The 13592-nt window shown below is 43.0% G+C and overlaps 2 protein-coding genes across 2 annotated transcripts; one reads left to right on the forward strand and one right to left on the reverse strand.

Moving 5' to 3' along the window:
- Window positions 1-493: 493 nt before the first annotated feature.
- On the forward strand, window positions 494-10156 carry LOC115390496 (myosin phosphatase Rho-interacting protein-like). Its single transcript, XM_030094386.1, has 16 exons — window positions 494-584; window positions 1331-2457; window positions 3302-3441; window positions 3579-3732; window positions 3814-3891; window positions 4718-4750; window positions 4981-5049; window positions 5217-5306; window positions 5462-5556; window positions 6626-7265; window positions 7375-7609; window positions 8083-8182; window positions 8340-8499; window positions 8951-9064; window positions 9727-9813; window positions 9928-10156. Exons 1-16 carry the CDS (start codon window positions 494-496, stop codon window positions 10072-10074), a joined length of 3360 nt encoding a protein of 1119 aa, XP_029950246.1. The 3' UTR covers window positions 10075-10156.
- Window positions 10157-10208: 52 nt separating this feature from the next.
- On the reverse strand, window positions 10209-13380 carry LOC115390378 (essential MCU regulator, mitochondrial-like). Its single transcript, XM_030094224.1, has 3 exons — window positions 13199-13380; window positions 10610-10753; window positions 10209-10451 (listed from the first exon to the last, which is right to left on the reverse strand). Exons 1-2 carry the CDS (start codon window positions 13358-13360, stop codon window positions 10616-10618), a joined length of 300 nt encoding a protein of 99 aa, XP_029950084.1. The 5' UTR covers window positions 13361-13380; the 3' UTR covers window positions 10209-10451; window positions 10610-10615.
- Window positions 13381-13592: the final 212 nt, after the last annotated feature.

Genomic DNA, 13592 nt, shown 5'->3' on the forward strand with positions numbered 1-13592 from the left:
AGCTGATCATTCTGATTCTTGTCATGATGTAATTTTTAATTTTATAGGTGCCTAAAAGTCTAAAAGTGCATGTCTTCGTTTCTTCTGCAAACCAGGATGCAGATGAAGATAATGGCGCCCTTTCTGAGGCGACTACAAGCGTCAGCAGTGATGACGCCAGCGGCGCTTGGACCTTCGAGTGGAGTCTGGTGCACAGCCTGAGTCCTGAGTGGGAACTTAATATCTGTGACGCCGACATCCAATCCAGGTGACTGTATCCTGTAGCCTGATTTCAGAAACCACTTTTTACTGGGAACTGGCCTATATTGGAACGAGGCACTCAAGGACACACATTAAGTTAATGATAATGATGTGACTGACAGAAAGGAACTGTAAAAGACATTTGACATTTGTGCAATTGTGTCCTTCCTACTTTAGCTCTCCACATCCAGAGGACTGTTCAGAAAGTGGCAGATCCCTCAGCCTGGAGAGACACGGTGTGGCCCCAGGAGAAATGACACGGCTGGACTCCTCTGCTGCACGCGGTACTGAAAACTCCTGGATGGATGAACCGAGGGGCAGAGACAGGTCTCGCCACACATCAGGTCTGACAGGTATACGGCAGTACAAAAGTCTGTGAATCCTTTGAAATGTTTTTTTTTTTTAAGTAAAAGTTGGTCATAAATTGGTCTAATCCTCATTCAACTAACATAGCAATTTTTTCTTCCACAAAAATCATGAATTAGCTCAAATATGAGAAATTATAGCAGGACCAGAATCTCTGAGATGTTTCCCAAATTACCTCAATTAATTTATTGTATTTGTACAAATTATCATGAAATATGACAGTTCTGCTGAAAAGATTATGGTAATGACTTCAAACAGGATGGAAACATTTGTGTCAGATGACAAGCTTCTGTGAAGCTACTTATTGGATCATAAAAGTTTTAATCACAAGAAGCCTGCTGTAAGCAATGCATTGCTAAAAGAGATTTCCAAAGATATTTGTAGATTTGTACGATAAATGAAGGGGTTTTTTTTTTTCATGGTAGAAAAATAAAATTGCAAATGTCCATTTGCTGTGTTCAATAAATGCTTAAGCCGTTGCGAAGTCTTGTGTAGGGTTAGCTGAAACGCACCATGTTTGGCAAAATTTGGATGCAGATTTGATTACCTTGTATGACATGTAGTATTTGTGTGTAAAACTAGAACAGGTCATCACTTCCTCCAGTATATTTTGTTGTATGTCTTCAGTTATAGATAAGCTACATTCTTAGCGTGCAAGTGTCCTTGTGTTTTTGCTCTTGTACCAGCAGATGTTCGAAGGGTAACAGCAATGTATGATTTTCAGAGTCCAGAGGAAACAGGGAACAAGAGAGCGGCTATTTCTCCCCGGACAGAAGAGGTAACGGTGAGCGTCCGATGGAGGAGGTCAACAAGCGGCAGTATCGATACTATGAGAGGGGGCATCCTCTTCCGAGCAACTACGTCCCTGAGCCCAAAGCCTGTGTTCCCTACAGAAATATCAACCTGGGATTGCCCTCAGAGAGAAGAAGTGCAGAAACGTACATGCAAGACTCTTGGAGGAGCGAATCTCCACAGAGATACACGTACCACTCCAACTTCAGACGAGGAGCCGACTCTCAGACTAACTCTCCGACACGCCAGAGCTCTGTGAGCCCAGACCGCCACAAGCTGAACGACACTTCCAAGGGACAAAGGAGAGGGAGTTCTCTGTCTAGAAATCAGCCGCATTCCTTGTCTCACAGCTCCTCTCAGCTTCTGTCGCACGGCGCCTCTCGCCATACATCAGGCAGGTCCAGTCCATCTCACAGGAGAGGCTCCATTGCTTCTCGCACTGCCTCGCCCTCTCGAGCGACGCCTTCTCACAGGCGCCCAGACTCTTTACTTTTACAGAATGGGGAAATTAATGCTTCGAAGGGGTGCAGCCGAGAGTCGAGGAGTCCATCGCAAATGTCAAACAAGCACAGTCTGGACTCTGAGAGACTCTACAGGAACCTTGAGTCGATCTCTCGCCGTGGCTCTTCGGCCATTCAGCAAAACTCGCGCGAAGGATCCCAAGCCTCGCCACGAAACAGAACAGCTGTGAACAGCTTGGCCAACACTCGAACTCGCAACAGCAGAGAAGTATCCCCCTCTAGGAATGGCTACAGTACTCAAAGCCACACGCCACAAAGGGAGATCCAGTCCAGAGAGAGCAGACTGACCCCTTCTCAAGGTTCCTGGCAGGGGTCTTCTCACTCTTTACTCAGCCTCCCACCCTCACATGGATCCTCCTCGCCGAGGCGGGGTGTTGACTTCCAGCCCCTCGGTGCTTCACTGTCACATGTTCCAATGGCAGAAACTGACAAAGTGAATGCTAAAGTCAGCAGTGACAGAAGCAACAGCAACATGCGGCGAGGCATGGATGCCCTGCTCATCTCTGAGCCAAAGAAAAGTGCAGCTGAAGTGGAAGAGGTAAGTGTATCACCAAATACAAAGTGTGAGTTGTAGCCCGCCGATTGTTATTGCTCTCTCCATAGTAGCAACATTAGCTTGTCTGCGTGGCTCACACAGCTCAGCCTTCACTCAACACATGTTACTTTACTTTTATCACCCATCAAGAGCTGCAGACTTGGAGATGCACTCATCCAGTCATCCAACAATCACAATTTAGTACAAGTCAAGCTCTCTCAAATATGTATAATTTGATTTTTTTTTCTGTTTACAACACAGCAGCTTTAAAGAGAAAATGTTCTCTTGCTACCTAATATGGCCCACCAACAGATGTCCTGATAAAGAGATAATACTTGTGAAGTACCTGCACTGTTTCTGATTCTCAGCAAACGTGTCCATCTTGTTGAAGCAACTTCGGAAATGTCAGTATGCATCACGCTGAAATGGGATTTTCCAGTGTCTTTCCAGTGTCACATAGATCCTAAATGGTTGAACCACTTTAACTTATGACTGCTCACTTGACTTCAGATGGGAGCTAGTATAAATAATTATTAATGTCCATCTAGATGCATTCCTTTCCTAATGACACAGCAAGAACTTGAAAATAGCCAAAATCCCAGAATTTACAGTCCCTGTGAACTGTGACTTTTTCAAATTGTCACTTTCAGATTTCAGGGTATGATCTGATGTCCTTGCGATCGCTATTTTTCCTCCTATAAAACTGTTTGGAGAGTCCCTGAAACAGCTGAGCTCCCCCTCCCCCTCCTCCGGTCGGCATAAACATGCTAACTAGCCAAGGTTCATCTGCGATCAAACCTCACAGAGATCTCTCCTGTCATTTGTGTCTTATCATTTTGAATCTAAGATGGGGATGACCATGGAGGATTACATATTGTTGGCTGATATTCCAAAGATCCAGCTGGAGTCAGAGGAAGAGGTTTCAGGCCTGAGATGGAGGAACCAGAGTCCCAGTCCCTGCAGAGACCAAAGAGTCAGGACGCCCAGGTTGGTGGTAATCAGACGGTATCAAGTCAGAGTGGAATCACTTAAACTCTCTTAGTGTATTCCTCTCTTTTCTTCAAGATGAGACAAGCATGTCTAACATGTTAAGAAGAGACATTTGTCCATTCAATTCTGATAAGGTATCAAGACAAAGCTGACACTCACAGTTCAAGGTTTGAGCCTGATGAGAGAGGGAGAGGCAGAGAAAGAGGAAGAGACCGGAGAGAAAAATGCAGAGACTTTGAGAATGGATGGTCGTCTCGAAGACATTCTGCAGCGTCTCTTCACACGCAGGTAAGAAGAAGGTCTGTAGAAATATTCCCTGCAAATAAAAGTGTCGAATTACCAACCAAGACTGTGTCTGTTCTGTCAAAGTCTTCAGACAACCAGAGTGGGAAACACAAATCTTCCAGAGTGAAGGAGAGAGCTCCTGTTGAACACCCGCAGACGCAGGTGAGGATGCTCATGACTCCCTGTATTTATGCAAATCCCATGAGCCGTTGGAGGAAAGTGGGCCACTCACACAATCATATGAAAGTAGCTTCTGTTGCTTATCTCAGCCTTTTTGCAGAAGCAGCTTGCGGGAGATATTTATGACCCAGCACCATGTCTTTTAGGGCAGCATGTTCATTTAATACATCATGGTTATTCATACCCCCTACTGTCGGGTCCTGCTGTGCGTGTGCCGTTTTGTCATGCTTAGAACTGCAGAGTCAACCCAAGGAAAGAAAGTTAATCTTGTTCTGTTCCTGCTTTCACACGAGCTTGTAGTTTCACACGATATTCACACATTTTCATTGAGTATCGAGAGCTGTGTGTGTGTGATCACACGTTTCTGACTTCCTGTTTTAAATCACTGTGCATTTTGTCTCTTTCACCTCCTTCTCCATGCGACACATATTGGAATTAACATTGTGTATGGTGAGTATTTTAGTTTATTTATTTGGAGTTAACATGCTCCAAAACCACCTGCTTTCTTTCAAGTTTTTTGTATCATAGTTCCTCTTTTTTTTTTTTGTACTTCCTGCTGTTTTACATTGATTGTCGACATACAACGACACACCATATCTTCTTTTTTTAATGTTATCATTCTGCATCATTTCCCATTTCTGAAACGTCTCCCTCTCTGTGCGTGCATTGAAATGATCTCGTAAAGACAGTTTGTCTGCAGCCAGCAGTTTCCGTTTCCTCCAGTTTCACCATCAAAGAGCGAGACGCTAACCACAGCAGAAAGGTTTCATACTCCTCACACTTTAATTACAGATGTTGCTGCTGAAAGGGTTGGATGTCCAGACTGGATGAGAGTGGAAAGGTAAATCTGTGTTTTTCAGAATCTTACCCGGCTGCATTTAAAAAGAATTCTGTCTGTCAGTTTATGACTTGATTCCTGTTGTAACCACGATCTCAAATAGCGTGACTGGCAGTAGAAAAACCATCAGCATGACTCGTCTTTTGAGGCAGTTGAAGCAGTCGGCATGCTGGAGATCTTAACTTGTCGCTGATTATTCTATTCATTTGTTGCTGATGTCTTTTGTGTTGCAGTGGAAGAAACACTGGTTTGTTCTCGGTGGCACTTCACTGAGGTACTACAGAGACTCAGAGGCCGAGGAGGTATGACTCCATTTTCATTTAGTGCCTCACTGTTTGCCCACATAGGAAATAATCCAGTTCTGTTACTATCTTGACATTTTATCAGCAAATTATACAGCACAATAATTAGCCTGAGTCACTGCCTTAATTGAGTTGACTGAATTTAAGCTTTCCTTGTTGTGCTGCAGTCTGACGATCTGGACGGAGAGATCGAGCTGACCTCCTGTGTGAATGTGTCAGACTGTGACGTAGAGAGGAACTATGGACTCCAACTACAAGTAAGTATTTACTGCACTTCTGTTCTGCTCATTGTGTCGATGACAGATGGACGGTCAGCGAGACCCTTGACCCTTGTCCCTGCATTGGGCTGCTTCCTGTTTAACTCTGGGTGTGTGTGTGTGTGTGTGCGTGTCTTTCTTTTGATCTCATCTAGACAAAAAGAGCAGTGTTCACTTTCTCTGCGATGACGTCTAGAATTCGTCGGAACTGGGTGAAGTTACTAAAGCAGGCGATCCAAAACAACACGCAGTGAGTCTGACTTAAAGAGTGGAGTGTTTACGGGATTTAGAAAGACAATTTTAAAAAACAAAGAGGAAGAACAGTCAGTGAAGGTGTTTCTTTGGTTATGCGGTTCAAATGAAATAGTATTTTCTGCAGTTGCACATGTAGATGATGACATTATTATTATGAATTGAATTATTGGATTATTGTTGTTACTCCAATGACTACTTTAGGAAGTGTATATCCTGGTGAGGTGTTTGTTTCACATCAAATTACAACTTTAGGAAATGTGACTGCGTGTTGAATTTCTAAAAGTTGAATTTCTGAAGTATGAAGTAACTGTAGCTGTTGAATAACCTCAGCAAAAGTGAGAATACATTTGGTGGCTTTAAAAGGGATGGAATTTGAAGTACAGGTTGTCGTAAGTGCAATCGCACTCATACAAAGATAATATTTTTATAAAATAGTTACATATAGCAGAGAGTTTTTTAGGTTTATTTATATTCAAACCAGATATAATTATTTTATTCATAAATGAGAAGATTTTCTAAAAAGCACCGATGATGAACAAGCAGATTTAATATTGCCCTTTTACAATGTAAAAGTAATGTTTGAAAAAACTCTATCATACATTAATTAATATTTGCACATTAATTCACACACAAAAGTGACATACAAGTCGGGTCATTGCAAGCTTTTTCATTTTGTGGCAAATCCAGTGTGATTGGGCTGAAACTCAATGAGAAAAACACTTAATTTCAACATTATTACATGCAGGATTTAAATAAAGGGTGACTTATAAAGTCTTTTGGAGGTGTGAAAGCTTCTGTGCAGCAATCATCAATCATGTGAAAAATCGGATATATTGAAAATTATTGATAAACATATTACATGGTTAACGATATCTGTTTATAGTGTTGTTCCTGCAGAAAATACTAAAATGTGACTCTGAAATGACGTGTTGGCCAGGCCTGAACGTTCATGTAAAGAAATGCAGACGATGTGATTGGGTGGTCCAGCAGCAGCGATCCCCCTCGCTCTTCTGTCTTCATATGGGTAACCCTATCCTCCCGTGTTTCATTCATTCTGCTCTCAGCCAATCGGACACCGGCAGCGAGAAAGAGAAGCCCCTCTCCCGGCCTGCGTCGTCATGCCAACCCCCTGCTCGGTTCACCTGCGACGACTCTGGCTATGAACCTGCCACTTCCACCGCCGCCAACGCCACAGCTGCAGACTCCCATCAGGCCGACCGCCACTCGGTAGACGGAGGCGCGAGCGCAGACGTGTCTCCGGCCAGTCAGAGGGAGGAAGGGGAGGGCTGGGACCGCGAGCAAGCCAAGCGGCTGGAGGAGCGGAACAAGTGGTTTGAGGAGGGCGTCCCCTTCAGTGAGATGGGCAGCAGGTGGGACTCCATGGAGCTGAAAAAGGGGAGTGTGCCCGTCCCCGTTATTGATACCATGGACTCCGAGGTCAGCCGGAAGTGGGTCGAGTTTGAGACGATGTCTTTCAGGGACATGAGTGCACAGACGCTCATTGGCGCACAGGCCCGGCAGTCAAGCACCCAGCAGGTATCAGAGCCTCCCGTCAGTCCCCAGACTTATAACTCAATCCCTGAAGAGGCGGTACAGTCTGCCGCCGCCTCACAAGCTGACATATCAGGCTCAAAGGAAACCCCTCCACGTACAGATGTTGCCCAAAATATTCAAACTAATACAGCAGAAGCTCTTCAGAGGGAGGTAAGACGGCAAATTAACTCAGACAATTCATAAAGTTCAAAAGGTCATGTGTAAAGATTCCAGTCAGAGGAATTAAGTAACATACTGATAATTCGTCCATCTCTTTCAGGCTGTTTCTCTCCGCGAGCAGGTGGAGAGCATCAAAAGGGAGCGTGCAGCCATGGGGATCGATGTGGAGAGCCCATGTGGACCAGGGGCCCCCTGCAGGGCCAAACTGGAAGCCATGGAAGCTGCCCACATGAAAGCACTGCAGGAGCTACAAGAGAAGCATGCCAAAGAGCTGAAGGAGCTGGAGGAGGAGAAGAACAGGATGCTGCTGGAGGAGAGTCAGGCTGCTGCCAGAGGTAGGCCGGGAGAAAGAAGATTTCAGTTTGACTCAATCCTTGATTGCATTCCATCCATTCATCTTCACACACACGTCAAACCGATGAGTAAATTTCCATTCAGATTCGTCTTCAAACTCATGTTTTTGGATCATGGGAGAAAACGTCTGCATGCACAGAATAGCCCCAAGACCAGAATCACAGCCAGGGTATTCTTTCTGTGAAATGAGAGCTCGAACCACTACACCACCATGTGGACACCACAGATATTATTTATCTTTGAAAATCAGAAATCAGCCTTAATCAAAGATAACTGATGAGCGACACATTTGAACAATTCGATGTCTCTTTGCCTCTCATGCAGAAGTTAGAGTGTTTATATTTATGCTCTTTGTCCATCTTTAATGATGATTACTGTCGGTTTACTCATGTCTTATTGTATAGTTCTCTGATGTGTTTGTGTTGCTAACCCCTCAAACAACCGTTTGTCAAAGCGATGGAGGCGCTGAGAGCAGCTCACAGAGAGGAGCTGGAGAAGAGCAGGAGGTTAGCTGGTGGAGAAGCACACGTGGATTCATCATACAGGGGACACATGTAGGTTTATTTTTGCCCCTGTGCTATCACTCTGATAACCCAGACTCCTTCCCAGAAGCTCTGGCTGCAGGCTCTGGATGTTCTGCTCTCCGCTGCGGCCTCTCGCATGATGCTGCATTAACTTCTACAGCACAACTCGTGTGTTTGTTCGCGTCAGGCCCCAGGCGGACGTCTTACACAGCGAGTTAGATGTGCTGTCGGATCGTTACTCTCAGAAGTGCCTGGAGCTGAGCCGGACCGAGCAGAGCACCAGGACTCGAGACGCCGAGCTCAGCCGCAAGGACAGAGAGCTGGAGCAGCTTCGGAGAGAAAACCAGGTCTGTAGAGATGGATTCTTTGAATAAATCTGAAATATTCATGCTACGGAAAGCAAAATAGTTTTCTTCAGAACATTAAGAAATTAAACTTATCACTTTAAGTGCCTTGGTTTGATTCGCACGGCTGATGGACAACTGCTGTGGCCTCATGTGCGAGATCCTCAACCCCCAACAGCTCAGAATGGGAATCCGGCATGAAGCATGTGCCAAATCAAACATGCGGGTCACATGATCTGTTGTGGCGACCCTGGAAGGAAGCAGCTAAAACACATCACCACAATAACTCACAGCTAATGGGTTACATGCCTATTAATGCACATTTTTATTTCCTTTCCTCGGGTGTACTGACTGTGTCACGTGTGTGCAGCCGCCTCTGTGTCTGCAGCTATTTTTTTTAAAAATTTGCAACACTTTGCCCTGACGTAATGGGAGCTAAAAATCTGTTTTTCAGGAGCTCAAGGTCAAACTGGCAGAAGAGATCAGTCGGATGCGCTATTTCATCACGGGTCAGAGGTCAGATGTGGTATCCGTTGGCAACAAAGAGCGCGCTGCATCAGAAGTGGAGGTACTGAAAGTAAATAATTCCCAGCTCAGCATTATTTACCCCTCTGAAACAACTGATGCTTGAAGGACACATTTAGACATTATTGTCATCACACAGAGCTGGAGAGCAGCGTTTGATGTATTTGGTGTGATATTCTGATCCCATTTTAGCTAAATAGACCCCATGTTGTCCTAATATTTACTCCTATATCCCCCAGTAATGACTCCCTATAGTTCAACCATCACAGACTCATTTTTAGAGTTCAGATAGTCTGTTTGTTCCTAGATTCATCCTGATAGAGCTCACACTGCCCCCTAGTGGCTGAGTTAGAATGTATGTTTGTCTATAAGCATCTCGTGCTTTGTTGAGTGAAAAAACTAAATTCTTAATTTAGACACGAAAATTACAATTAAATGATTAAGCTGATAAAATAACTGGCTGCTTCTTATTTAATTATCACTTTCAAGACTTTAAAATATTACACTATTTGTTTTAATGATCTAGCGAAATATCAGCAATAAAGTCAAAAGGATTTAGAATTTTATAACAGACAATTTTTCCTTATTGTCTTGTTGAAATCACATTTTTCATGATGAATTTAGGTGTGTCATTTTTTTACCTTTTATTTTCCACTAAAATATTTTGTTGGGCTTTGATAGTGATTCACATTTCATTCCTTTCAGACGTTACTTAGGGCAAAAGAAAACGAGGTGCAGTATCTGAAGAAAGAGATCAGCTGTCTGCAAGATGAAGTGCAGTCTCTCACCAAGGTATGATTTATATTACCACTGCATCAAATGATCATATACAGTCCTCCAAACTGTGTTTTTTTAACCCATATCTGCCTAATTTTGATAATCCCGCCATGTTTGTCTTTACTTCAGGAGAAAGAAGCAGCATACGAGCGTTATAAGGAGGCCTACGTGGAACTGAGCAACACGAGGGGCCGGGGCCAGTTGGAGATGGGCTCGCTCAATGAACACCTGCGACTGGCAAACGCTGCACTTCAGGAGGGATCCAGGCAGACCTGAAACCATGAGAAATCTTCACGCCAAACCAAGATGAAACATGTACAAAGAGAGGGGTTTCACAGACTGAGAGTGTCCTGAAAGAATCAGAATAAGATATATAACAACTATTAAGAATAAAACACAGTAAATGGTTTCCACTTGATATGTTTATTTCTTGACAAACATGCAAACAAGAGTGAAGGCATAACTTGTAGTTTGTTAGCCTCACATGATATAGGATTTCTGATAAATCATTTTCATAAAAACAGCATAAATATCAGAGCACAGAGGGAGGAGATCGATGGAGGTAGAGTGATTTATTTGGAAGCCAAAGTTCTCCATCCATCCCATCTTCCCTGTGCTGACTGGATGGCTTTCAGTCAACGATGCAAAGCACCCTGAGAACGAGAGGAACAAAAAAAATCATCAGTTTCCTTATGGTGTGGTGTTTCCTTTAACATGGCACGCCTTATGCACAGGATAAGGGTGAAGCAACAGTAAACTTTAAACAGGGCACGGCTAATGCAAACCCTGACCTCGCCCTCTATTTTCTTACTTCAGCTCAGTCGTCATCGTCATCATCCTCAGGGACAAAGATGTCATGCTCCTCCAAGAGGGCAGCGAAGTTCTTGCTGATAAGAGTTCCCACATAAAGGAAAGGCACCACCACTACTGTCATGCGGATGAGACCAAACGGCGTCTGCAAAATAACGTGACATCAAAAAAATTGGTTAAATTAAGATCCTTGAACCGCAGTGAGCTGTTACGGTCTGTATTTCTTGAGATGGGAAAATGTTTTCACCAGAGCTAAAACAATGAGTACAATCATGAGTGAATACAGGATTATCTCTTGCAGTTCTGACATAGCTGGATTCAAAATAGGTTTTCCATATCAAAAGTTGAGATTTATTGTCAGAAAATCGAATCAGAAAAAAACAAAACATTTGCTTAAGTTTTATATTACACCTTCAAAGTTTTTTTTCAGATTGAAAATGAAATGTGTGCCATTATTTAAAGCATCAATTTAAAGCACTTTGAAGAGAAGAAAAAAGATGAACTGACAACATTGATGTTTCTTACTACTGATCCAGCTTGGCCTCCCCGATGCCAAGGAAATAAATTGAAAAGACCACGGAGATCAATTGCCACATCAGCACATATGCCTACATCAGTTGATGAGTTTAATTAAACGAGACACAGCAGGTCTTGAGCCAGAAAAGAAGAGACAGACAAATATCCTTCCAGCTAAAGAGGAGGGAGAGGTCGGTAGTTATTCTGGTAAATTTTAAGTGCAGTTATGGTGAGTCGAGCCAGCGGGCAAACTGAGGCACCTGTCTCACTGAGTGACAATCAACAGAAGTAATTATGTAACAAATTGAGGAAATTAAAGTTTTGCCAGGCTTTACAAACTCAATTTCACTTCAAATATAATCCACAACAGTGTTTCTCCATTTCGGTGCTGGCGGATTGTTGAACTGATGACTATAATGAAATTACAAGTTTTGTCACACTAAGCAGACATTGTGTGGTTTTATAAGTTATAAATATTGGCAGAATTCGAGCTCAATTCAACCTGTGCTAATGCTTCCTTGTCACCAAGTGACATAAAATTTTGGCTGATGGATTAGTTTCTCTTTCTAGCTTTCATAAGGACACAAAAATACAACATATACAATAACAATGATCAGAAACAAATCTAACATAAATCATCTGAATTTTTAGCTACACCGTGGCCTTTGTTCTGACTCAGAAGTATTTCCTAAGCAAATGAAAGATTAAATGTCGACATAAGTTTGCATTTACTGTGAGGGATTTAATGCTTTTAAGCGCTAAAATATAGTTAAACTAAAAATTAAGCTGTAAAGCAAAGCTCTCTTTTTGCTGGCAGGTCTACATCCCTACTGTCACCGATGGTAATGAACTTTGAGCCATGACCAAAAGAATGAAATCTTGGACACAAGCAGTCAAAATGAGTCCTCTCCACAGGGTGGTAGTCATCACTCTCGGGGACAGAGTGTGGAGTTCAGCCATCTAAGAGACTCAAGGTCAAGCTGCTACTTCTCTACACTGACCGGAGCCAGTCGGGGTGGTTCGTCTGATTAGGATGCCCCCTGGTCACCTCGCTGAGGATTATCAGGCATGTCTGACTGGGAGGCAGCTCTGAGGTCGCCCCTGGTCTCGCTGGAGAGATTATATCTCTGGTTTGGTTTGGGAGCATTTTGAGGTCCTTCCAGAAGAGCAGGGGGTATCTGCATAGGGCAGAGATGTCCAGGTTTCCTTGCTCTTTATGATGCAAACCACGACCCCAGTACGAGAGAAAGAAAATGAATGGATGCAGAGAAAAATGTAACATCAAGCTGTTGCTACACTACATTCTTTTATATTTCAAAACTTAAAATTAATTTCTGTTGTTACTAGAAAAAGTGCATATCTGTGCAATCATGTTCAGTTTAATGCCACTTTGAAATGTGATAATGTATCTTAGCACCAGACTGAATATGATCCTCTACTTTTATTCTTTGTACAAAGTGAAAATATTTAACATGTTTTCGACACTAAATCTTGAGATGCAGATATAACCAGATGCACTAACTTGAAATAGATGTTTTGTCAAAAAGGCCAAATACTGTTGTGCCAATGCTATTAAATGAAACACCACAATAATAATTTGCACACTTATACTTGCCAATATTCTAGTTTTTTCAGCACTTTAGAAGAAAATACAAAGAAATGCACAAACAGCAAGTGCCGTCCGAACTGTTTAAATACGTCTTCCATTAAAGGTCAAATTTAATCCCCATTCCTCGCGCTCCTAAAGTCACCTTCTATCATTACAACTACCACCGCTGAGATGTAGGGTTACTGGGTGATGACTCAACATATAAAAGATCTTTGGAAGAAAATCTATAATTGTACTTTTGTACCGACTTGCCGACACCCTGGATAACAATCCATAAAATTAGGGCCAATTACTTCCGCGAAGCGCCTTTACAGATGTGTAAACACGTGCTCATTGGCTGAACGGCCGAATCGACGCGGTTTCCTGCATTCCTATTGGTCCGAAGTGCTGTCAGTTTACAGCTCAGTCCCGCCCACTCTGCCACTCATATTTCTTTTTTCATAACTGAGGTGGAAATAAACTCACTTTATCCGGCTTCGGGAGGATAGCTCCGGACGCCGTAGACACCGCAGTCCTGCTCTGAGTGCTCCGGGATATGTTGGCTGTCTTTGAAGCGGTGTTACGGGTCAGTATTCCCGTGTTTCTGGAGGAAAGCCGCAGCGGGAGCCGCAGTAGACTGGTCGCCATTTTTTCCAGTAAAGACAATTTTTTTTCTTTTCTGGGTGGAACCGGAAGAAGTTTCACAGGCTTTAATACACATCCACAGCATCATTTTAATGTATTTATCTGTGGAATCTAACTACTCACTAGTTCTCTGTCACAACACATCCCTGTTCAAATAAATATATTTATAAAAAGTTGCACATGGTAGTGAAGTCACTCATGTTCTTTTATTTAACCTAGTGGTGTTGGACATAAG

The sequence above is a fragment of the Salarias fasciatus genome, chromosome 6, assembly GCF_902148845.1.
Source record: "Salarias fasciatus chromosome 6, fSalaFa1.1, whole genome shotgun sequence".
NCBI lineage: Eukaryota > Metazoa > Chordata > Actinopteri > Blenniiformes > Blenniidae > Salarias > Salarias fasciatus.

Excerpts from the sequence above, each read along its gene's own strand:
- LOC115390378 (XM_030094224.1), bottom strand. The coding sequence starts at position 13,360 with ATGGCGACCAGTCTACTGCGGCTCCCGCTGCGGCTTTCCTCCAGAAAC. Across the intron at positions 10,754-13,198 it reads TCCTCCCGAAGCCGGATAAA|ACGCCGTTTGGTCTCATCCG; the intron begins GTGAGTTTATTT and ends GTTATTTTGCAG.
- LOC115390496 (XM_030094386.1), top strand. The coding sequence starts at position 494 with ATGACACGGCTGGACTCCTCTGCTGCACGCGGTACTGAAAACTCCTGG. Across the intron at positions 585-1,330 it reads CAGGTCTCGCCACACATCAG|AGTCCAGAGGAAACAGGGAA; the intron begins GTCTGACAGGTA and ends TATGATTTTCAG. Across the intron at positions 5,307-5,461 it reads ACTATGGACTCCAACTACAA|ACAAAAAGAGCAGTGTTCAC; the intron begins GTAAGTATTTAC and ends GATCTCATCTAG.